Here is a 25,493-nt window from a genome sequence, read left to right as displayed (position 1 = left end):
CCCCATCGCCTTCACTGCAACCCATGGCGCTCCTTCCTTTCGCCTGTCCCCCACCCAAGTGCCTCTGTTTGCTTTCCTCCATTTTGTCACTCAGAGTCTGGTTTCTGGGCCTAAACAGCCTACTTGGAAGCCTGATAGAAATGGAGAATTTCAGGCACCACCCCAGACCGACTGAATCAGAGTCTGCATTTTCACATGGTCCCCAGGTGATCTGTGTACACTTTCAAGTTTGAGAAGCATTGTTCCAAATCACGCATCTATGGATTGTGTCCTAGTTAAGGGCATGGAGTTTTAGAACCCGTTCATTTTGTAGGAAGAATTGGGTAAACCTTTTTTATTTTATTTTTTAAAGAGAGTAAGCATGCAGGGAAGAGGGGCAATGGGAGAGAGAGAATCTTAAGTAGGTTCCATGCTCAATGCAGAGCCCCATGCAGAGCATGTTCCCACGACCTTGAGATCATGACTTGAGCTGAAATCAAGAGTTGGAGCTCAACCAACTGAGCCACCCAGGCACCCTGAAGACTTTTTTAAAAATCATACCCACTTATTCATCTTTGGGCGATGCTTTTGTCACTTTTAGAAATAGGGAGAAATGAATATGTTTGGGAATAAAGGGCTTTGCCTACCCTGTGATAAAGTTAGGACATTGGGAAAAGCTTGGATAATTTATCTGGTAGACTGTTACCAAGGAACAATTCAAAAAGCAGCTGTCTTCACTGTTCTGAAAAGAAATGGAGAGAGTAGTTCTGTGGAAAGAACATTTGATTCAAGAAATATTTTCAAAATATAAAAAACATTTACAGTTGTCTTAATCTATCCGGGCTGCCATAAGAAAACTTCTATAGATTTGGTGGCTTATAATTCATAGTGATTTATGTCTCGCAGTTCTGGAGACTGGAGGTCCAAGGTCAAGGTGCTAGCATGGTCGAGTGGGAGCCTTCTTCTAGGTCACAGACTTCTCACTACTTCATGTGGCAGAAGGAGTGAGCTAGCTCTTTGGGGTCTCTTTTACACTGGCACAGACCTCATTCAGGAGGGCTCCCTCCTCAAGACCCAGTCACCTCTCAGAGGCCTCCTTTCCTAATGCCATCAGGCTTATGAATTCGGGGGTGGGTACAAACATTCAGACCAGAGCAAAAATATAAATGTATAAATATAATATTTTACATCTCTCTAGAAGGCAACTAAACAAAATGCTTACGTATAAACAAATAAGGGTTGGATGGGCAGGTAGAGTACCTCATTTGTTCTTCTATTAAGTGTATTTCTGTACTGCTTGTGGAAATATTACTTATCATGGCGGCTCAGTGGTAGCACACGTCATATGCTGAGGCAGAGTGACTGGTGTTTCTCCCTAAGTCCGGTTTTACCATATCTTTAAGTATTAGGGGCTCTGCTACATGGAATGGCTTGTGTAGGAAATCTCATGGTGTAGGAGTAGGGATATGGAGCCCTAGCCAAGCCGTGAAGAAGGACAGTGAGGCTCCGAGGAAGGAGGTGAGGTTTTGAGTGGTCAGACTGATGGCAAGTCTGCTCTGAGGTTTTCTGCCTCTTCCTCTGTCTGCCCTCATGTTGGTCCTGGGGGTGTATTAGGGGCAGTATCTACGTCCCCCCCCCCCTTTTTTCTCTTAAATCCTCAGGACCTTTATAAATATATATAATTAATATTATTATTATTTTAGAGAGAGAGCAGGAAAGGGACAGAGGCAGAGAGAGAGAGAGAAAGGGGGAGGGAGGGAATCCCAAATAGGCCCCATGCTCAGTGCAGAGCCTAACTCATGACTTGATCCTATGACTCTGGGATTATGACCTGAGCTGAAAAGTAGAGTCAGACACTCAACTGACTGAGCCACCCAGGTGCCCCCAAATCCTCAGGACCTTTAAATGTCCATCTGGTACCTCTAAGACCCAAAATTTTGAAGCATTAGAACTTAAGTTATATCCACAGGTTAATTGAAAGAGTTTTTCTCTCCCTCCCTCCCTCTATCCATCTCCCCATCACCATTTCCCCTCTACCCCTTACACTCCCTCTCCCTCCCTCCCTCCCTCTCTCTCTCTTTCATACACATACACACACATACACCACACATGTATGCACACATCCCTCTCCCCTCCACAGTTTGTTCACTGCAGTGTTAAGAGAACCTGATACTCTGGGTAGGAAGTAATACTGCCCATCTAAATGGAAAGTGCAAGAAAACATGTTTTTTTCCAGAGTCTGGCCCAATATTGTTTCAGTGCATTGGTTGTTTATTGTTCTTTTAGATTAAGGATTTAAAAGTTTGGAGTTAGAAAGCTAGATAAGCATTCATTTGCATTAAATATAAAATGACGAGAATGTGGATTAAAATGATGAGAATGTTTCAGAAACAGTATTCTTGTTTCTGTGAGTATCGGGGGGCATCTGTGTGGACTGGACCCCGCCTCATGCTGCATGCCTTCCCAGCGGGCCCTCCGTCCCGTCCCCACAGTTGAGCAGGTGCTGCTGACTTCAGGTAGGAAGGGCTTGGCCGGTGTCGCATTTCTCCTTCAGCAGCGTCTTGTGCTATCAAAACCTAACACCAGAAACAGATGGAAACTGGGCCTCAGGTTTCGGATCTTGTTCAAAGGACAGGAGTAGCTGAGTTGAAAAGTGTCAGATTCAGAAAACCTGTAATTAGTTAATGGATGAGGGAAATGAGGAAGGGAAAGTGTCGTATAATGAAAATGGAAAAATTAGTGATTTTTCTCTATGTTTATCCTTGGTAAAAAGCACTCATATAAACATAGATATTAAGGTGTATGTATGTGGCATGTGGCATGGTATTTCAGTCAAGTACTCTGACACAGGGTCTAAGCAGTTTGAGGATTAGGTAGTACTGTAGATGCAAGGATTGCAGCCCCATGTGGAATATTCTGGCCAGGCCATTTAAAATTAATTCAAAGTTAACTAGATGCTCTTTATTATTTAAAGTATTTATAGGATGCATAAATGCACTGTTCTTTCATCATAAATACATAATAGCATAAATGAGGTTTCTTGGATGACTTACATTATTTTTCATGGCTTTTGGACAGCACCGTGAAAGGGAGTTACACTTGTCTGATACCCTTGATTGAAGGCTAACTGAAGCTTTATTTTATTTTTTTCTAGCATGTTTTTTCTTTTTTTCTTTTTTTTTAAAATATAATTTATTGTCAGTTGGCTAACATACAGTGTGTACAGTGTGCTTTTGGTTTTGGGGATAGATTCCCATGATACATCGCTTACATACAACCCAGTGCTCATGGTGCCCTTCTCAGTACCCATCACCCATTCTCCCCTCTCCCCCAACCCCCTCATCAACACTCAGTTTCTTCTCTGTATTTAAGAGTCTTTTTAAAAAATTTTTTAAGTGTTTTATTTATTTCTGAGAGAGAGAGAGAGAGAGACAGAGAGACAGCACAAGCAGGGGAGGGTCAGAGAGAGAAGGAGACACAGAATCTGAAGCAGGCTCCAGGCTCTGAGCTAGCTGTTAGCAAGAGCCCAACACAAGGCTTGAACCCACAATCTGTGAGATCATGACCTGAGCTGAAGTCGATGCTCAACCGACTGACCACCCCAGGCACCCTGTCTGTATTTAAGAGTCTTTTATGGTTTGCTTCTCTGTTTATACCTGTTTTTTTCCCTGAGTTTCTCCTGTTCCACATATGAGTGAAAACATATGGTATCTATCTTTCTCTGCTTGACTTATTTCACTTAGCATAATACCCTTGAGTTCCATCCATGTTGCTGCAAATGGCATGATTTCATTCTTTCTCATTGGTGAGTAGTATTCCATTGTACATATAAACCACATCTTCTTTATCCATTCATCAGTTGATGGGCATTTAGGCTCTTTCCATAATTTGACTATTGTTGACAGCACTGCTGTAAACGTAGGGGTCCATGTGCCCCTGTGCATCAGCACTCCTGTGTCCTTCGGATAAATTCCTAGTAGTGCTATTTCTGGGTTGTAGGGTAATTCTATTTTTAAATTTTTGAGGAACCTCCACACTGTTTTCCAGAGTGGCTACACCAGTTGGCATTCCCACCAGCAGTGCAAGAGGGTTCCCCTTTCTCCACATCCTCGCCAGCATCTGTTGTTTCTGGACTTGTTAATTTTAGCCACTCTGACTGGTGTGAGGTAGTATCTCAGTGTGGTTTTGATGTGTATTTCTCTGATGCTGGGTAATATTGGGCTTCTTTTCATGTGCCTGTTGGCCATCTGGATGTCTTCTTTTGGAAAAGTGTCTGTCCATGTCTTCTCCCCATTTCTTCACTGGATTATTTGTTTTTCAGGTGTTGAGTTTGGTAAGTTCTTTATAGATTTTGGTTACCAACCCTTTATATGATATGTAATTTGCAACTATCTTTTCCCATTCTGTCAGTTGCCTTTTAGTTTTGTCAATTGTTTCCTTTGCAGTGCAGAAGCTTTTTATCTTGGTGAGGTCCCAGTAGTTCATTTTTGCTTTTATTTCCCTCACTTTTGGAGACTGAAACTTTATAGGAGTCATCTGGCAATAACTTAAAACAACACAGCAAAACCAATGGGAACTTGAGTATTGTAGGAAAATTTAGTTTATTGAAGTTGCTTGTTTGATTTCAAAACTTTATTGTTTTATATCTCTATATGAAACTTTTTTTCCTCTATAGTAGTAGCGTTTCCTAAACTGTAACCCATAAAGCATTCTATAACTGCATTGTTTATATGGATTCAAGGAGGACAGCTTATCTACTGTAGGACTTCTCAGAGCCTTTGACAGTATTAATATTCCCTGTGACCCTTTTAGAGTGAGATGTTTCCCAAGCTTATTTTGCTAGCCTGCCCCTCCCCCGCTTTTTTCTTGATGAACTATCTACCAAGAGATAGAGTTTGGGAAATTATGTTCTAGCATCTTCATAGGTATTTGCTCATTTACTTCTCAGCAGTCCTGAGAAGCAGAAACAGTTCTGGATGAAGAAGGATCTAAGATCCACCAGAGTTGAGGCTTGGCAGGAGGACCCAGGTCCCCCAATGACTCATTCAGCCTTTTCTTTCTCTGTTGCGGCCTTCCACGCAGGTAGGAGGCACTCAGTCATCTCAGTCATGTGCAGTGGGGGCTCTCCTGCTGAGTAAGGAGTGGTCTGGGTGATATGCCCACCTGAAGTATCTGTGTCCTGTGACCGGTCCACAGGACTCTATGGTCTCCTTTTTTTTTTTTTTTTTTATGTTTTTATTTATTTTTGAGAGAGAAAGAGGGAGAGAGAGTGAGCATGAGTGGGGTAGAGGCAGAGAGAGAGGGAGACCCAGGATCCGAAGCAAGCTTTAGGCTCTGAGCTGTCAGCACAGAGCCTGATGCGGGGCTTGAACTCACAAACCATGAGATCACTTGAGCCAAAGTGGACGCTCAACCAACTGAGCCACCCAGGCACCCCAGGGCTCTATGGTCTCCTGTAGAGGCCTTTCTGAATTCCAGCAAGTTGATAATTAGGATGAGTGAGTTAATTCTCGTGCAGCTTCTTTGAACTAATGATTTAGGCAGCCCCCCACATGTACTTCTAAGTAGGAGAGGTGCCTAGGTACTCAGTTGTGGTTCTCTTGTGTTTTGCTTCCTGATTTTTACCCCATGAGACTATGTCATGTTTTTTTCTTTTTATAGAAAGAAATTCAAGCCATGAGTCAGTGCAGCCATCCCAACGTAGTGACCTATTACACCTCTTTTGTGGTAAAAGATGAACTTTGGCTGGTCATGAAATTACTAAGTGGAGGTAAGTAGGTTTTGTTGTTGTTTGCTTGTGTGTGTTTTTTTTTTTTTGCCTTTTGTGCAAGCTGGAATATTGCATATGACTTTACATTTGGACCCCTCACTCTTGTATTTAAAGTTTTGCTTGGCTTATTATTTACCTAGAGAGTAAAGCCCAGGTTTCTTCACACTGATATTCAAAAGCTTTTATAACTTGGCTGAATTTCCTAGAATACCTGTGTCCTTTTCTGCCCAGCCTTCTTGATGTAGGTGAGGCTCCCTAAATACCACTGCACCCCGATGTCTCCACATGTCACCTGTGCTGTTCCGCAGCCCTAGATGTGTCCTTCCTTCTCCACCTGCTGAAGTCCTAAGAGGTCACGTCCTCTATGCAACACAAAAGTTAACTAGTCCTTCCCCTTTAAACTCTGTTTTTAATATTATTCAAGTCCTTAACACATTGCAATATAGTGAACTACTTCAGTGCCATTTATTAAAAGTTCTGTGATGATGGAAATGTTCTGTAACTGTTCTCTCCAGTTTCCACTAGGCACATGTGGCTCTTGAATACTTGACACGTGGCTGGTGTTACTGAATTTCTGGAGGAACTGAATTTCTATTCATTTTTAACTAGCTTATATTTAAATAACCACAGATGGTTAGTGGCTATGATATTGGACAGTGCAGATTTAGATTAGATTGTGGACTAGATGAGTAGAGCATGGTCTAATGGACTTCTCCCTTATTGAACCTGGCACCCAGTGGGTGCTCAGTAAGTATTGTTTCATTTGAAATGGAGAGAAACTGGATGCATGCTAAATTATTTGCTTCCAGTGTTGATTGGAAGTGGCACAGTTTTCATCCTGTGGTTGCATCTGAAAAGGCAAAGTAACTTTCCCTCTCGCCTTAGATCACTGAAGTTATAAAAGCCCTTGGCAATTTAACTTACAAGGCACTTTCACATTGCCATAGTTTTTCTTTTAATCTTTTAACATCACTAGTTGATAGATAATGATAATGGTAGCTATTAACTTTATTGAACACTTACTCTGTGGCTCGGTCCTGCTCAAGGCAACTTTTTTTTTTTTTTTTACCTTATTTCATTTAATCTGGACAGCATCTTTGAATGGCAAGTGTCACTGTCCCTGCTCTTCAGAAAGTTCACCAAAGCTCAAGGGAGTTGGGCAGCTTGCCCAAGGTCACATACACAGTAGCTGCGAGCGCTGGAATTTGTGGCAGTAGGACCCGTGGACTTAAAAGCTATGCTACGCCACAGGAATTATCACCTTCATTTTACAGACATGAAAATTTAAGCTTAGAAAGCCCCAGTGATTTTCTTTGTAACACCCACATCTGTAACGTTCCCACATCTGTCGCTCCCTATATATCCTTCCCAGACGTGAAGTGTGGTTTAGGAGCAGAGGAAGGCATTTTTCAGTGGCTGGATGAAGCCAGAACTAGTGTAGCAGAATTTGTATTCTAGAGCCCGTTTTAATCTGCAGACCTGGTTCCAGTGAAGGTGGCATTGAGGAAGCATCTTAAATTTTTTTTTTTTTTTTTTTTGTAATGAAAGCCTCTTGGACCAAGCAGAGGCCCAGAGCAGACAGGACAAATATGCTGCAATTGCTTTGGGTCCGCTTGCGCAGGTCTCAGTGGGGAGCCTGGGAGAGCCCAGTTCGGTTCTGTTCCCAGTCTTGTCAATCCTATTAGTCATTGTTTCCTTGAGTGCCTCCCTCCGGTTTTTAATTAAACAGGAAAAGAAAGAAATGAAGGAAAAAAGAAAAAGGCATCCTGCTAGGGGTGTTTGCGTGTGGGCACTGCTCCGGGGCTCTGCCGAGGCTGGTGCTTTGTCAGTAAAATGACCTTCACCGAGCCTCTTGTTGGCAGGTTCAAGATTCTGGTGACCTGGGCCCGTGGAAAGCCCCAGATCCACTGCTCAAGCTGAGGATTTTATATCCTCTCTTTCTTTGGATCCCAATTAATCTTTGGTTGGCTTGAAAATGTCCTGTATCCCCTTGCCTGAGGACTTGATAGAAAATTTCATTGTCTTTTTAAAAAGAATCCAATTTAGTTAGTCTCCCTGGGCTCTAGGTAAGACGAACAGGTTTTAAACAGGTTTCCACAGGTCAGGGAAACCTGGGCAGAAGTGGACTGTTGCTCTTTTTTCTTCTAGCAATCCAGAGATGGCATACACGCCTTACCAGGTATATCCTTATAAAATAAAAATGAAATGGTTGTGGAAGTATCATTTTCAAAATCACTGAAGAATTTAAGAGTCAATGAATAAATAGATGTTTTGTTTCTCCTAGGGGATAAATATGTATATGTTTTCTTTTATAATAATTTATCACATTAAATCTCTTAATGAGAGGCCAGCAGCTAGTCTGGTGTGGTAATACCCAATGGGGAAACTCAGTGCCCCCAGTTAATCATAGAGAGCCTAGAGCCAGATTCAGGTCCTGAGGTAAGCCATTTGTTAACTCTTCAGAAATGTTGAACCCCCAGGTAATTAGTGCTTTTAAAATGACCAGGAGGTTTGGAATATTAATTAGTATGTGTTGAAACATGAACTCACAGTGCCAAGGATACTACTCTGTTTGTGGTAACAAAGTACTGTGTATTAATTTCATTATGAAAGTTAGTACATTATATGGATCAAGTAAACGAAAATAAAGATTGCTCAGAGTCACAGAAAGGAATCTTCTGTTTATAAGCAGGGGTCTGGAGGCAATATATGTATATTTTTCCCTCCCCTCCTACCTGTATTCTAGATGTTCAGGGAGATCTGTGCTTCTGGCCCTCATCAGTTCACTGCAGTCTGCAGTCTGTTCCCGTGGCCGCCTCCTCCCTTTTATTTCAGTTCAGACATCTTGAATCCCCTCTTGAGTCTGTAACCAGTCGTGTATGTGTGGGAGAAAGGGAGTAACCTTGGAGTGACCACAAACAATTTTTTGGTTCCTGACCCAGAATTCTTCTCATGCTGAAAGCACTCTTGCAAACTTGGATTTCGTGTTTCTGGTCACGTGCCGCCGGCAAGTGTTTGTGTGCCTTCGGAGCAATCATGTCAAACAAATGTATTTTGACATTTCCGTTCAATTTTCTAAATGGTGGTGTCCAAGCTAGAAAGGTAATGAAGGTGCTTACAAAGACCTTTCGATTCTTCTGTCTGTCCACATAGGTTCCATGTTGGATATCATAAAGTACATTGTCAACCGAGGGGAACACAAGAACGGAGTTCTGGAAGAGGCAATAATAGCAACAATTCTTAAAGAGGTTTTGGAAGGCTTAGACTATCTACACAGAAATGGTCAGATTCACAGGTATGACTTCTGCAGAGATGTTTAAATTCAGCCATTTGTATATTCAGCTGTAGTTTGTAAAGAATATTAAGGAAACATGTATTGTCGGTAGGTCTCAACATTATTTCTGAGCTAGGCTGAAGAGTTGTAAAATAAGTACTTAAAAGAGACGAGAATAAATTTAAAAAAAATTTTTAATGTTTATTTTTGAGAGAGACAGAGCACAAGTGGGGGAGGGGCAGAGAGAGAGAGAGGGAGACACAGAATCCGAAGCAGGCTGCAGGCTCTGAGCTGTCAGCAGAGTCCAGACATGGGGCTCAAACCCACGAACTGTGAGATCATGACCTGAGCCAAAATCATAGTTTAACCGACTGAGCCACCCACACACCCCAAGAGAATAAATTTTGATGAAATATATTAGTATCCTCAGCATTGCTTTATCCATTTTCACTGAAATAAAAGCAGAATGTAAAAAGTACCCAGTGAATTCATTTAAAAAATTAATAATACTAGTCTTGAAGTATGATTAATTGAACAGGATAGCATCTCTAACCTAATATAGTCAAAACTGTCCCACATGTTGTAATGTGCTCATTATTTTTGGCATGGTGGTATGAGGATAGGAGGGGGAACTGATTTCATCTCCTTTTGTGACATAAAATGCTGATTCTTTAAATAGCCAAACAGCCTAGAATAGGAGCATTTGATGTTTCAAAAGGGTTAGTGTTACTTGGACCCCTAGGAATGGCTACAAGTAAATAAGTATTAGTAATACTGGTATTGTAATTCCCCTACCTCGCTCTTATATGTGAGCCATATATTTAAGGATATCTGCCATGTCTTTTGGTAACTAGAACAAAATGTGACCTTAGATATCAAACTTGTAAGTGGTTATTTTTCTTTTTAAGTGGTAAGACTTCTATATAATAAAGAAATATATTATAGAATATTATAATTGGCATTTATAATCATTATATCTCCAGGGGAGAGGCTGATCCAATGCATTGTCTAAGAGGCTGCTGGGATTAATTTGTAATTGCACCGCAGACAAATTTAAGTGCAAACAGAACAGCTTTATATAGAATTATCAGCTTTAATTCTTGATAAAATGATCGTGTGGCGAGTTAATGGACAGTCTCCTACTGTATAACATAAAGAATGTACACACTCATGATTTAATTAAATTTGGATAATGATTTCACATAAAATATTTGTTACTAAAATCCTAACCATCCCCCAGGAGCAAACTATAAAATCACAGTTTACCCCTGTGACTTTTAAAATCTGGAGAGGTGTCATGCTTGCTCCCCCCCATTTATATATTTATAAAATTATAATTATGTTAAACAGCTATATGATGTGATATGTTTTTAAATCTTTCTGAGTGAACTGATGCAATATAATGTCTATATTCCATAATTCATTCTTCATTTTGTTTTCTAATAGGGATTTGAAAGCTGGTAATATTCTTCTGGGTGAGGATGGTTCCGTACAAATAGCAGGTAAAGCTGATAAAAATAAAAATTCTTTTGACAGAAGTGTTACAGTTTCAAGGAACGTAGAATCATTCCAAATAAAGAGTGAATGAATGAATGAACGAACAAATGAATGCATGTAATCTATTTTAAGCATGTATCTGGGCTGCCCTGTTATAGAACATTTGGGTCTGAGGCAGTACATGTTTTCCTGTTGTTTTGGTAAGCTGTTGTTAAATCATCCTATAAATAATGTTATTTTAGAACATAGCCTTTTGATACAAGCAATTTTACTTTCAATTTCATTTTTGCTAACTTTCATATTGAACAAAGGTGGTATGTATATAACTGCGAGGAAAGTACTTTTGAGAGTTTTTTGATGTGTTTGAAAGTTTAGAACCTTGTACCCTTTGATTAATTTAAACCCTTCTCTTTCCGAAGCGGTGCTGAAAGCATGGTGAACCCTCAGGTCTATGGGTTGTTGTGTCTTCCCTGTGACCCTGCGTGGCCGTCCATGACAGGAGGCGTGCAGGTGCAGTGCCCGTCTGCAGAGTGCGTGCACCAGACAAGCGCCCTCCGTGTGCAGAACTTCCCATTTTGTTATTGTACCTAGAGTAACCCGAAAGGTCTGGGATCAAGTGTCTCCATGTCTGTATTGACTCGTGTTCCCCCCACATCCTCTAAGGCTTGTCTCCTCAGTCCTCTCAGCCATCACTGCTTTTTGCATTTTTGGCTGGACAGTCCTTACCTGTACCGAACCGTCCCTGTCATCACAGGCTATTCAGCCCAGCTCTCAGGCTTCCAGGCATTGAATGCTCCTAGCAACACGTCCCAGAGACGCCCTTGGTGAGATTCCCTGACGCGGCTTCTGCTGTTGAAGTGTGCTGAAGTTTGCCCCAAATGTTGAATCAGCCGGCCTGCTGCTTTTTGAGTTGGAGTGGAAGAGGCCTCTCTTCTAGCATTTAGGGTTTAGGGTCTTTATATATCAAGTTATTAGAGCAGAGTTGATCACAGTCCTTGCTTTTAGTCTAGTTTCTAGACAAATGCGAGGATCTGGGGTATTATTAGAAACAGGAGAGCTCAGCAGAAAACAAACATGCCCCCAACACAAAGGATAAGCCTTGAGTCATCTCTTTGATTCATTGTTTGTCCCTCTCTAGGTGCCAGAGAACCTGTCAGGTGATGCCTGGCCTGTGTGACAAGCACAGTGCTGACCTTGGGCTCTGTATTTAGTTGGGTATTTTCATAGGGGCTTTTATTTATTTTCTTTTAAAGGAGAGAAAAGAGGTTTTGAAAATACAAAAGGGAAATGGAGAATTTGTTTCAAATCCAATGTTTCTTCCCCGAGGAACTAATAATGAAAGCATTTGCTTTTATTAGTGCTCTCTTTGAAAAGATAGATTTAGTCAAATATTATTAGTCGTTGGCTTAAGACCACTGTGGAGGCACTCTGTGTATCAGTTAGACACAAAGGCCTTGGAATCAAAACAGGCCAGATTTAATGCCCTCTGTGCAGTGAGGGGCAGGCTGTTGCATCTCTGAGCCTCAGTTTCCCCATCTGTGAGATGGTGATGATAATGCCTGTCATTCAAGAAGACACAGATATCCTTTGCACCTATTTTTTTTGCGCCTATTTTTTTTTAAGTGTATTTATTTTGAGATAGTACAAGCAGGGGCGGGGCAGAGAGAGAGGGAGAGACAGAGAATCCCAAGCAGGCTCTGCACTGTCAGCACAGAGCCCGATATTGTGCTTGTGCAAGGTCAAGGCCTGAGCTGAAGTCAAGAGTCGGACACTTAACTGACTGAGCCACCCAGGTGCCCTGTACCTATTGAAACTTGAGCTTCAGGGCCCTGTAACTGCAGTGTGTGTCTGGGATTGCAGAGTGTTCTAGGTGGAGATAGAGTGTCTTAGTTGGAGAGGCGTTCTAGGCAGTCAGGAGGTATTCTATGTAGGCATTGTATTTATTTATTTAATTTTGTTAAATTGTCTGAAACTATTCCAGAAGAGGACCTTAATCTTTAGGATGCCAGTGAATTGGTATGAATTTTTTACTTTTAAGAAATAGAAACACTTATACCTAATTTCATATTTTTGATTTTGTATTGTCTGTCTCAAAGAGGGGCTTCCAAATTGTATAAGCTTCATGTCCCTTGAAACCTGGATCTATTCCTGCCAATATAATTGCTGCAATAGTTAAATAATAAGTGTGAGAAATGCATGGTAAAACCAAGAAAACGGGACAATAGACAGGAATACACATTATAAGCTTATTTATAGGAGCACTGTTTGTGATTGTAATAGGTTAGAAACAACTTAGGTGTCCTGGTTAAAATCATATATGGTATATCTATGTTATGGGAGACCCACCAGCTGTAATGGAGAATAAAAAGCCCTGTACATGCTGACATGAAAGAAATACTGCCAGGCTACGTGGTTAAATGAATACAACGTGAAATAGAATGCACATGTTATGTTGCTTTTTGTGAAGGAAATGGGGAGACATATCTCTGTATCTTTGAACAAAGAAACAGTAGAAGGATAATGGGGAGGGGGACTGTATAGTGCATACCTTTTAGAACATTGTGAATTCTGAACTGTGTATGACCTGGTAAAACCAATGAAAGGAAATTACTTAATAAACTGTCAATAAGTCGAAGTCATTTTTTAAAGCCTTTTATTATAAAAATTTTCATATGTAGCCTAAAGCAGAAAAGAGTAGGAAGAATCTCATGTATCCACCATGATCAGTTTCTGGGCATTCTTTTTTTTTTTTTTTAATTTTTAAAATGTTTGTTTATTTTTGAGACAGAGCACAATCTGGGGAGGGGCAGAGAGAGAGGGAGGCACAGAATCTGAAACAGGCTCCAGGCTCTGAGCTGTCAGCACAGAGCCCGATGCAGGTTCTTGAGCTATCTAAGTGAGCGCCTTATATATACATATCTTGTCCTTATTCTAGGTAGTGGCTCCTACCCCACAGGCCAGGGCCATTTAGAAAAAAAAAAAAAAAAATACTTCGATGAAACAAGTGACAACTGAAAACATTTGTGGATAAAAGCCTCCGGCTATCTCAGCCCAGGGTGCTCAAGAGTACAAGGTCTGGTTGAAATTCCCAGGTCACCAGTCAAGCTATGAGATCTTGGTCAAGCTACTCACCTTCTTTAAGACTGTTTCCATAAAAAGGGATACAGATATAACCCCCCTCATCTTTCTTGTGTGTGAAATCAAAGGAGGCTCCGCACATGCAGAGACCCTAACGGTGGCTGGCACACGACACACACAGCAGCTGCTGTCGTACTTCTGTTCTTCACTTCACTGCCATTCTTGCTGTTCTCAGGACCAGCAGGCTTGCGCCCATCTCCCTTGCACCGCCTGGAGGTCACATGGGCCTCAAATTAGTCTTGCAAGGGGTTCAACTCTTAGGGGCTCTTCTGAGTTATAAAAAGCTAATGCTTATTAATTATGGAACTGGGAAGTTAACTTGTCATTCATTAATCTTGCTCTAAGCTGATAAGGAAGTACAACTAAGTTTCTCTCTTTGGTGATGAAACGATCATTTCTCACCAAGAGTCAGAATAGCAGTGAGCTGCCTTTGAAATGCAAAAGCAGGTCAGCCCTTGCCTTATTCTGCCTCTTGGCACTGTGCCAGTCACTTCATCTATTATTCTTGTCAGATTAGTGACCTGAGCTCTTCCTTCAGGCCTTCTGTAGCATATTGGCCATTTCATTTTCTCACTTGGGATCCCCTGAAGTAAGGATTCCTGACTTTTTCTCTCCCTCTTGTGCCTTGGATTTTTTCCTCACTGTGGGTGGTGGTATTGAGTGTGACCCTATACACACTTGCCCTGTGGGGACTGCTGGGTTCAGAAGGGCACGTGCAGAAAGCCACCTGGGTAGTTGTAGGATTAAATGAGTTCATGTGTAAAGTGCTTAGAACAGTGCCTGGCAGGGGCGCCTGGGTGGCTCAGTCAGTTGAGCATCTGACTTTAGCTCAGGTCATGATCCCACGGTTTGTGAGTTCCAGCCCCCCATCAGGCTCTGTGCTGACCGCTTCGAGCCTGGAGCCTCCTTTGGATTCTGGGTCCCATTTTCTCTCTGCCCTCCCCGACTTGTGCTTTGTTTCTCAAAAATAAATAAATGTAAAAAAAATTTTTTTTTAAAAAAAGAAAAGAAAAGTGCCTGGCCAGCATAGTGAAGGTGTAGTATACAGCCGTTCTGGACTCCCCGTGGTATCCCCTTTGTGCGTGTGACGTCATACTTGTGTCAGACCAGCTGAGAGATCGCCATCTCCCTGGTGTATAATGGTGGGTAAACAGGCAATTAAATTGTGCAGTTCCTACATCTCTGGGGCTATGGCTTTCTGGAATTCATATTTTCATTTTTTTCCACCTTTTCTAACCTCAGCACAACATTGAATTCCTATGGTACTTTAAATTACTTTTTTTTTTTCTGGTTTTAACTATAAAATAAGATTATTGCTTTAAGAAAAACCCTTGTAATGTTTCCTTGGAACAGGCAGGCACGGCTGCCTCTCCCTGTTTCCTAGGATTTTGACTTTCTTGGTCAGGTGGTTGGTTACTGGGACCAGGAGTCTTCGAGATCTTTGCTGGCATCATTGTCAGGTGGGTGAAGAAGGGGATGTGGGTGGGAGAGGAAAGTGGAGACTCTGCAACGGAAGAGGTAGACTTTCTCTTTTTGTTGCTACCTATTATCTTTGGGGAGATAGTACATTGCTTTTATTCAGGCTGTTTGAGTCCTTTCTTTTTACATCTTTATGTTCCTTAAGACCTGTTTTTTGAGATAAAATTTAAGCAGGGGAGAACGTTTGCATTTATTTCTTTCAATGTATTGTTTACTTTGAGAGTATCATCATGAGCATTGTTTTCAAAAAGTATTTGTGCTATTGTAATAGAAAACATTACAATTTTTATTAAAAAAAACTACCATATATATATTTCCTTTCTCAGAACTTTTAATTAGAAAAGGGGAAATTAACGTGTCTGGTTCAGACTATGAGAAGCTCTCATTTTAAATAACCAACAAGTATGGCGAATGAAGCAAATATGCTTGGTTCTACATCTAAAAATACAAATTCTGTGGAAATTACATATGTTTCTATTGACTATGGATGTAAAATAAGTAACTAATGTGTACTGAGTGCTTCCTGTGTGCCAGGCTGGGTTCTCTGTGCTGAGCCCACTATGACTTGTCCACCACAGCCCATTTTACAGACAAGAAACTAAGGAGGAGAGATGGGAAGTGAGTTGCCCAGGTCACAAGTAGGTTTCAGATTCGGGGAGTCTGGCTCCAGAGCTGTGACCCCATGTCTGTGAGATTTGCAGGAAGACAGCCCTGTATCTGTGTATAACTGATGCCAGTTTGGGGTGGAGACCAATAGCGATCACTAGCTCTTGCACCTCTCTGTGTAAGGATTCCATTTTGAAGCCAGAAACATTCTGCAAGTTTCCTCTCTCTGCTCCTTTAAGTTGAAACACAAGTCTCTGGTAAGGTTTGGGGGCATAGGAGAAGCAGTCATCTTGGGTGTCGTTTGGTGTCGAATTAAGCATAGTAGTGACGCCACACTCTTTTTGAGACCGGAAAACTTCAGGTTTGATGTAATGAATTACAACTTGGGACTGCCTACTCATAGTTTAAAAGAAAATGCGTTACTTATTATATCTTCTGTGCTCAAGGAACCTGAATATGTAACTTCCTGATAATAAACTTGGATGGGATGCCCTGGTAAATGTGAAGGTTTTTGCTACAGTATGTGACAAAAGGAGTGGCTATTTGAAAGTCACGCTCTTCCCACGGCCTAGCATTTTATTTTCCAATCTGATGTTCTGTCATATTGTCAGGAAGAGCTTAGAGCTTTCTCTGGCAAGTGACTAAGCCTGTTTGTCTGGTATTCATGAGAGACACTGCTCTAAGCAGAAATTCATACAAAACAGGTCACTTTGGGGTGGTCACTGCAAATATATTTATCCTAGGATTCTTTTAAATAGTGACCACTCCTAATGCACTATTAAAATGTTGATTTCAGAACCTTTGATTTCTGAAAAGCTTTCTAGAAACATACTACTGGATTATATTAGGTAGATCTTATGCTCATTTTCTTACTTTTGCCTTTAAACTCCGTGTGTGTGTGTGTGTGTGTGTGTGTGTGTGTGTGTGTGTGTGAATTTCCCATCCCTAATTTTTTGTAACAAGTTGTTACTGAGCTCAAGCAGCCTAATACTCCAGAAGTCTAGAAATCTATAATTACATCTGTCTCAATGTATCTGAGACCATCCAAATGAAGCTTATATATGCCTTAGATTTTTTCACTAAAGCACATTGGTATGACTTTGGGTAGTGTCTCTATTTTTGGGGAAGGAGATTATATATCCTTAGTCAGCCTTTGAGTACATCTTGAAGTGTATTCAGTCTGGGTCTCGAACAACTATGACTAACGTTCTGCCATGAATACGTGCAACTAGATTTAACTTGCTTCCAGTACTCTGGTATTATTCTCAAGGAGCCAGAGCAAAGTGTGTGTGGTGCTGGAGGATTTTGTTTCTTTTTTCTTTTTTCTTTTTCTTTTTCTTTTTCTTTTTCTTTTTCTTTTTCTTTTTCTTTTTCTTTTTCTTTTTCTTTTTCTTTTTCTTTTTCTTTTTCTTTTTCTTTTCTTTTCTTTTCTTTTCTTTTCTTTTCTTTTCTTTTCTTTTCTGTTCTCTTTTCTTTTCTTCCTCCCTCCCTCCCTCCCTCCCTCCCTTCCTTTCTGGTTTTTTATTCCCATAGCCACTAGGCTCTTGTTTCCCTTATGTGCTCTTTGGCTCTGATGAAATGCATTTCGATGGGGGGGGGGGGGTGTGGCGATTTGAGGAAAACGGTGGAGCGAGAGTATATCTTTTGTTAGGAGGGCCTGCTGCTTCACGCAAGGTAATCTGGGCTCCCTGTGTACAAGGGAAACAGCCTCCAATTACTATCAGAAAGGTCTAGTGTGCCTGGGTGGCTCCGTAGGTTAAGTGTCTGACTTTGGCTCAGCTCATGATCTCACAGTTCGTGGGTTCTAGTCCCACGTTGGGCTTTGTGCTGACAGTTCGCAGCCTGTAGCCTGCTTCGGATTCTGCCCCTCCCCCAGCTCGTGCTCTGTCTCTATCAAAAATAAACATTAAAAAAAATAGAAAGGTCTGAAGGTCCCTGAGGCATCTGAATCAGGAAATGACAGTGTCATTGTATTTGTGGGTGTATTGGCTTAGAGCAGGGCTCTGTCACCAGAGTGCTGTGGTTTGAATCCTGGCATAACTCCTTCTAGCCCTGTGACCAAGTTATTTAACACTGTGCACCTCAGTTTCCATATCTGAACAATGGAAAAACACTAGAGGGTTAAAGGAATTAACACACATTCCATTTTAGAATTAGCTCACATTGCTTCTGTTTTGAAATGGGGGTGGGGCTTTTTAATTATTTAGGACGTTGTAAGATCATAAGGAGGAGGCTAGGGAGAGGAGGCTGCTATGTGCTCTCCATCTGACCTGTCATATCATTTTGCTCTCCCATTTCCATTACCCCATGGATTCCCCCTACATCACCAGAGTGAAAACTCTACAGTGCACATCTGACCATATAATTCCTTTGGATAAAGATTAAAACTGTTGCTGGTGGGATAAAGCCCCAGCTCCCTAACATGGCATAGGAAGGCCCTGCCTATTTTTCCAATCTCATACGCCCGTGCTTTTCTGCTTCCTGCTTTAAGGCAAGTTCTGTGTTACCCAGCTACAAATGCAATGATTAATACAGTTAAGGAAGATTGAAGCAGAGCGTGCGAGTTGAGAACATTGGCATACTCAGAAAATAGAGTATAAGTGCAAATTAAGATCTTTGGAGGGTATCAGAGTGCTATATAGTGAACCACAATGTGTGTTTTGAGTTTAAGAAGGTTTATAATTATGTGAATTATGGTTTAATGAATTATGCCAAAACTTTTGTCTATTCATTTTTTTTCTTATGTTTAAATAAATAGGAACAGCAAATTATTTAAAAAAAAATTTAATGTGTTTATTTCTGAGAGAGAGAGAGAGAGAGACAGCATGAGCAGGGAAGGGTCAGAGAGAGAAGGAGACACAGAATCTGAAACAGGCTCCAGGCTCTGAGCTAGCTGTCAGCACAGAGCCCGAAGCAGGGCTCGAACCCACAAACCATGAGATCACAACCCGAACTGAAGTGGGACGCTTAACTGACTGAGCCACCCAGGTGTCCCTTGGGACAGCAAATTAATGTGGCTCTCTGAATTTTGGGATCTTGACAAATCAAGTGGTAACATTTGGTGAAACCCCTAGCATGAAGCAAAAATGCATTCAATGCTGGAAACCTGGTCTTCCAGTCCATCTGTCTATCATCAGTGGGAAATACTTGGGAGATTTTTAAGCAGCTTCCTATCCTTTAACAGCTGCTAGCAGTTGCTTGAGCAACAACATAAGGAAGTATTATGGGGTGAACACAATGGGGGGAATCCCTTTGCTCTGCTCCTGCTGGAGTATTTCCCCGGTGTGTATATTTAGCTGCATGGGGCATAAGGTTGAGCTTCAAGGTTTGAGCATTTAGGACATGGGGCAGTTGGGATTTGGGATCCTTCTTCCTTCCCTGCTCCTCTCCTCCCTTCCCTCTTTCCTTCCTTCTCTTCCTTTCTCCCTTCCTGCCTTTAAGGGCCTGCAGTGTCATTAAATTACACTTTATATATTACCACAAGCTGCTGAGGTCTGGGAAAAACATGAGTTGTTCAACTTCAAGCAGAGCAGTCCAACTCAGTTCTTCATATGATCATTTCTTCATTTATTTTTCTGCTTCCCAGAACCTGCTTTTGTTATGACAAAAAAACGGTCCTTCCCAGGAGAAAAGGCCAACATTAACTGTGTGGGTTTTATGCACCTGAAGTGGTGGTTGGCAGATGTTTACTGCGTATTTGCTGTGTTGTAGACATAGCCCTCTGAGCGACTGTGATGCTTACAAGAGAGACCTCATGTCTGCTGTCCTAAGTTTACCGTTCAGGTGAAATAGATATTAAACAGTTAACTATTTAGTTTAATTTCAAAAATTTGTAAGCAGAAGGAAATGTATATACCTGGGGAAACTAGGTTTCCCCACATTCATGAAATCTAGTGTAATACATTGCCATGGGGATAAATCTTTTTTAATATTTCATTAAATTTTTTTATGTTTATTTATTTTTGAGAGTGGGAGAGAAAAAGCACAAGCCAGGGAGGGACAGAGAGAGAGGGGGACAGAGGCTCTGAAGCAAGCTCTGCTTGTCAGCATGGAGCCCAGTGCAGGGCTCAAACTCAGGAACCACAAGATCATGACCTGAGCTGAAGTCAGACGCTTAACTGACTAAGCCAACCAGGCACCTGGGATAAATCTTAAATGTGTATGGTAAATAGGAATGATTTAGGAAAAGGTGTTTTTGTAGTAACATAAGTTACTAAATGTATCATACCATACACTGGAGATTTTTAGGAAATTTGAATAGAGTTCACATTTATTTATACTCTGGAATATAAATTTAACACTTGATTACATGGAATACACTTGAAGACACAGTAGCAGAAGACTATCTAGCTTTCCAAGTCACTGACAATCTGTGCCCCCAGCCAAGTCTTTTGCTGGCCATAATCTGTATCACCTATAAAATAAGGTTCTTGGGTTCTCAAGTTTCCTTTAAACTCTAAAGCTGGTATAATTTCAACACAGAAAAACTCTATAACCTGCATGCCCCCTAACGGAATGCCCTTCACACAGTTTTCCCTGCTTCTTTTAATGGCAGCTCTGTCCTTGCACGGAATAGACCAGGAATTAATATTTCCTGCTCCTTCTCTTTCTCTCATATCCCTCCTGCCTGGTTTGTCAACAACTCCTCTTATTAACCACGTCTCACCACCTCCCCTTCTGTCCTCCTGGTCCGGGCCACCATCAGCTCTTGCCTGGGTTATTGTGGTAATCTCCTCTTCTGCTCTTGCCCGCTTTGTTCTCTATATGGCGGCCAGAGTGATGCTGTTAAACCAAGTTGAGCTTGTGTCATGCCTTTACTCAAAGCCCTCAAATGCCTTCCCTCTCATATTGAAATCAAAAGTATTAAAGCCCACCTGGTCTTACAGGATCTGGTCCCTAATATTATCTTGATGACCTCATCTCTTCCTCTTCTCTCTTACTCCATTCCAGGCAAACTGGTCTCCTTGCCATGCATACCCCTGCCTCAGGACCTTTGCATTGGCTGCTCTATCTGGAATAGTCATTTCAGTACCTTCTTTAGAACTGAGCTCAAATGTCACATCAGTGAGGCTTTTATGGCCATCTTATGGTAAATTGTAGCCTTCTTTGCCCTGTTCTCCCTACACCCTGATCTATTTTTCTTTATTGCATATACCAGTGTACACTGTGTTAGTGTTTTTGAGTGTGGTCTTAGGTCAGCAATATCACTGTCACCCTAGGAACTTGATAAAAATGCAGATTCTTGTGCTCTTCCTCCCTGGACCTTCTGAATCTAAAATGTGGGAGGTGGAGCCTCTTCTTTTATTTAAAGAAGCCCACAGGTGCTTCCGATGCACACTGCTGTGCATTACACTTAGTAATTTTGTGCATTAACCATATTTGCTTCTCCTTCCACTCCTGCTCCAGCTTAAAGTCCAGCTCCATGAGGGCAGGGTTTAAAACTGGAAATGACACTTAGAGCACAGTAAATAGTTGCTAATGAATGAGCTAATGAAAATATGACCATTTAGTAAATTTAGATTAAAAGAATACTGAGCAACAAAGTTTAATATATGATCCTTGTATTTCAGTGACTCTTCCATGTTAAGTGTTTTAAATGTGAGGTTTTCTTTATTGCAGACTTAAAAATCTGCAGCTTCCTTGAAGATTGCAGTAGCCTCAATAATCCTTCTGAAAACTTTGTGGAAATGATGTAAATTGTTTGCTTAAATACTTGCGGCAACTGGAATGGTGCTATTTTAATCATCTCCCATAGGGACCATCTCTTGTAAAGTGTACAGATGGGTACTCCGAGGTACGGTGTCCACTAGGACTTGAGGCGTCCCCTCAGCCACCTCTGAGTCAGCGCTTTCCTGTGCCTTCTCTTGCCTGGGCTTGCAGGGCTCCTCAGCAGGAACGAGGGGATGGCCTTCCCTGTTTCCACTCAGACTTGGCTTTTGGTACCCCGAGATCTGATGACACTCTAAGGGTGGCAGGGCTCCAGGGGAGTGAAAAGCTGTTCCTACTTAATTTATAAGCAGAAATACAACAAACAGAAAAATGGGTAGAAAGGCTGAATGTAATTGCACATTAAAAAAAATAAAACTGGAAAACTAATATGGTCAGTGAAGCTAAAAACACTTTCCCAGAGTACGTGGTCACTGGGTGAGCATCAGCCAGAAGGAAACAATACTGGAAGTCTGTTGGCTTCCGCATACGTGATGGAACTTTGGCCGGGGTGGGGCGTGCGGCGGCTTTGCTGTTCTTCAGACGCTGTATCAGGAGAGTCATTTTGACCAGTGTGTGATGCGATCAGAACTGTACTTTAGGGAGATTATTCTGGATAGAATAAGTGGTCCGTCTGGATTGCAGTTGGAAGGGAGGTGAGATTTGATTCCGAAGCTCCTAAACCCTTTATTTACCCTGGTCTGTCCTTTCCTTCTCTCACCAAGAAAATCCACAGGGAAAGGGCACCTAGGAATTGCCAGCAAGCAGAAGATGACACCTTTAGTTCTGTACTGAGTGTTGTATATTAGGCACATTAACATATTTCTTCTGCTCATGTTGTTTAGGTCACATAACATTGCTGTTTAAATTAACATCACTTTTCTTCACATTAGCCCTCACTAGAAGGTCTGAATCAGAGCTCTGCAAGCCCCCTGGCTTCTAACCCCACATCAGCTAGACACTATTGTGAACACCCCCTGCTTCCTGAATGTGAGTGGGGTGCTGCATCACTGGCACACCTTCTATAAAAACAACATTAGAAGAACTTTGTTTAAAATGAAGCAACTTTAAGGGTGCCTGGCTGGCTCAGTTTGTTGAGCATTCGACTCTTGATTTTGGCTCAGGTCATGATCCCAGGGTTGGGCTCTGCGCTGAGGCGTGGAGCCTGCTTAAGATTATCTCTCCCTCAGCCCCTCTCCCCTGCTTGCGTGAGCATGTGCATTCTCTCTAAAACAGAAACAACTTTCTGTAGCCTGCTCTGTTAAGAAAATGTTTGCTTCTGTTTTATACCCATTGTTATATAGTTTGCATAATTTAAATTGTAATGTACTTCTTTATATACAATGTTTATTTTTCCAACAGTGGTGGCATAAGGTTTTAAGGAAACCTGTGGGACTCAGGAAAGCCGGATGCTGGCAGTCCTGAAAATGTTCCTGGGTGTTTAGAAGTACGCTTCAATTTTGCCAGTAAAGCCTTAAGAGTCTCTTGTGAGAAAACAAAACAAAACCCCAAAACCGGGAATCAAAGCAAATTATTAAGGGATTGTTTTTGATGACATAAATATAACATTTCAGAATAACCAGAGAAACTCATACTAGTTTTTCTATGTTAGGTAATCACAACTTGATCTTTACTCAGGGAAGAGCTCAAGATTTTGTTCAGTATTAACCCCATTATTCCGCCTTGCGTTTCCTTTTCAGTTCAGAAAGGAACTGACCAAAACCTTCTCAAAAAGGAGACCAAGGCTAAGTGGCTGACTCTGGTGAAGGGTGAAGGGTGAAGAGCTGTGGATTTTATTCAGGCCCTCAATAACTTGCTATGTGGTCTTTAGCAAGTCATTTAATCTTTTTAATTCCTTCTTCTTTTTCAATTCCAATATCCACTACATCATCATATTTTCCTAAGAACTTATCTAATCCCTTACATTTCCAGAGTCTCTATTAAATTTTAGGCCCTGTTGATTTTACTCCTGACTATTCCTAAACAACTGCTTTTCCCAAATTTCCTCTTGGGCTAGAGAGAGCACAACAGTAGTCCAGGGTGCTGAGTGGATGGGGCTCAGCTTCCCTTACCTGGGACTGAGGCTCCGTGGGTGGGCTCCTCTACGGTCTCCATGCTTCTCTGCTTTTCTAGACCAAGACACTAGGGGAAAAGAGACAGATTCAAGTAAGGAGCCACCAGGATTTTCTGTAGCTTCGGTGGCTCCTGCTATCTCAGACCCCAACCAACCGCTTGCAGGTCTGAAGGGATCTGATCTGTCGTAACCCATTTTGAATACATTTTAGGAAGCTCTGAACCATCAAATGCTGATTCCACGATTCTCTGTCCAAGGGTTGAACTAACTTGAGCCAGTTTCTCATGCACAAGTCAGGTTCCTCCTTATAGGTATTGATAGCTGTTACAGATGTTTGAGGCAGGTTATGTTTGGCCCTTCAACAGCAACGCCACTCCCAGGTTTTAAGGCAATCGAGTTTCAGACCAAATTTTGCCATTCATTAGCAAACAGGCCCCTAAAGAGCTCTCAAATTTGTTCTGCACGCTCAAGGAAGTTCTTGCTCTCTGTCTTTCTAGGTGAATGAAAATTCCCTTGAAGCAGACATGCCAACATTCCAGATGCAATCTTCTTAGACACTTGGACTTGGAGTCTAGAATCAGACTAGGCCTAGAACTGGGGAGGGATTTAGCTTACTCTTGGGCCTGGCTACATTCTTTTTATTCACACAAGAATGAGAGTTATAACTAAAATATTTTAGCCCTTCTCTGTGTGCTGCCTTTACTTTCATCAGTGAAAGCCTGTTTCCGACATGCATCATGCCTGCCAACAGGTGACTGGCATTAATATTCTCCAATAATAGCCCCTTTTGGGCATTCACCTGGCTCATACTTATCTATACTTAGATACAGATAACAGAAATACTTGTAGCAGCTGCCTCTCGCATCCTTAATCAAACGCTACCAGAACCTTCCGGCACTGGGCATCCTGGGTCAGGATACCAGCTGACCACTTGGGTCTCGTAAATAAAATGTTGCATGGTGTATGGTAAAGCCTTTTAGGTAAATTTTAGACATCGTAACAGCTTAGCAGATTAGTTTTGCAGACTAAACCAGGGGGGCATAATTGCTCTATTTTGCCTGTCCAGTTTTTTAAAAACAAATTTGTTGCCAGTACCAACAGAAAAGAGAGCTTTCACATAAAGATCTCGATATTTGGCTCACTGTGAGAGAACTGGGACATTGGCTGCACCAGGCCCTATTCCTCTGTGGTGCTTCTCTCTTCCAGCAGCCTACTTTAGAGCGGGGGCAAGGGGCACTGAGAAGGGACTCCTGGGGAGGGCCCAGCACTTCCGAGGGTCCCCCTGTGCTGACGCTAAGTATCAAGTGCCCTTTAATCATTGAGACCGTGCTGCTAGTTTGCTGGGACCCTCCTTCCTCCTTTTTTCCTGCCTGGCCCCTGTAGGTATTTGAGTGTTCCACCCCTGCAGCTGTCAGACACTTTTTCTTCGTGGCTCAACACTTGTGCTTTGCTCACGCTGTTTCTTTGTCTAGAATGCCATTTCCTTTTAGGCTTGCCTACCCAGGTCTTAACTTCTTCTTGAAAGCCAGGTCCAGGGCCCCCGTGGATGTGGAATCTTTTGTGGCTCTTACACTCCTAGCTCCTCTGTGTCTACACAGACAACAACACATAGTAGTTCATGTTTCATGCCTTCCCTCTCCTCACTGGTAATATTCTTAAACTCAGTATATATGCCTTTGTTCTACTGTAAAAAAAAAAAACAACTCATCCCCTCACCCCAGTTCAGAGGTAGAGAATAGTACCTCTATTGATCTGCCTGACAGTTATTTTAAAGCATATTTATATGTGGTGAAAAGAAGCAGGACCGTGTTATTGATGGGGTTCTTCAGCAAGTAGCTAAGGAAGAATTCTTGAGACGTCTTTGGTGTAAAAAGTGATTTTATTAAAGACATTTTTTTGTAATGTTTATTTTTGAGAGAGACAGAGTGTGAGCTAGGGGAGGGGCAAAGAGAGAGAGAGAGACAGAGAGA

General features: G+C 41.7%; 1 protein-coding gene across 1 annotated transcript in view; it reads left to right on the top strand.

The window, feature by feature from the left end:
• The window catches only part of STK39 (serine/threonine kinase 39), a 121,694-nt gene that overhangs the window by 70,383 nt on the left and 25,818 nt on the right, over positions 1-25,493 (top strand). Inside the window, exons 3-5 of the mRNA XM_039248792.1 lie at positions 5,641-5,749; positions 8,903-9,044; positions 10,470-10,525. Coding sequence (XP_039104723.1) covers positions 5,641-5,749; positions 8,903-9,044; positions 10,470-10,525 — 307 coding nt within the window. The remainder of the gene's footprint in view (positions 1-5,640; positions 5,750-8,902; positions 9,045-10,469; positions 10,526-25,493) is intronic.

The sequence above is a fragment of the Hyaena hyaena genome, unplaced genomic scaffold, assembly GCF_003009895.1.
Source record: "Hyaena hyaena isolate Hyena2069 unplaced genomic scaffold, ASM300989v1 scaffold_317, whole genome shotgun sequence".
Taxonomy (NCBI): Eukaryota; Metazoa; Chordata; class Mammalia; order Carnivora; family Hyaenidae; genus Hyaena; species Hyaena hyaena.
This window is presented reverse-complemented; position numbering and strand designations above follow the sequence as displayed.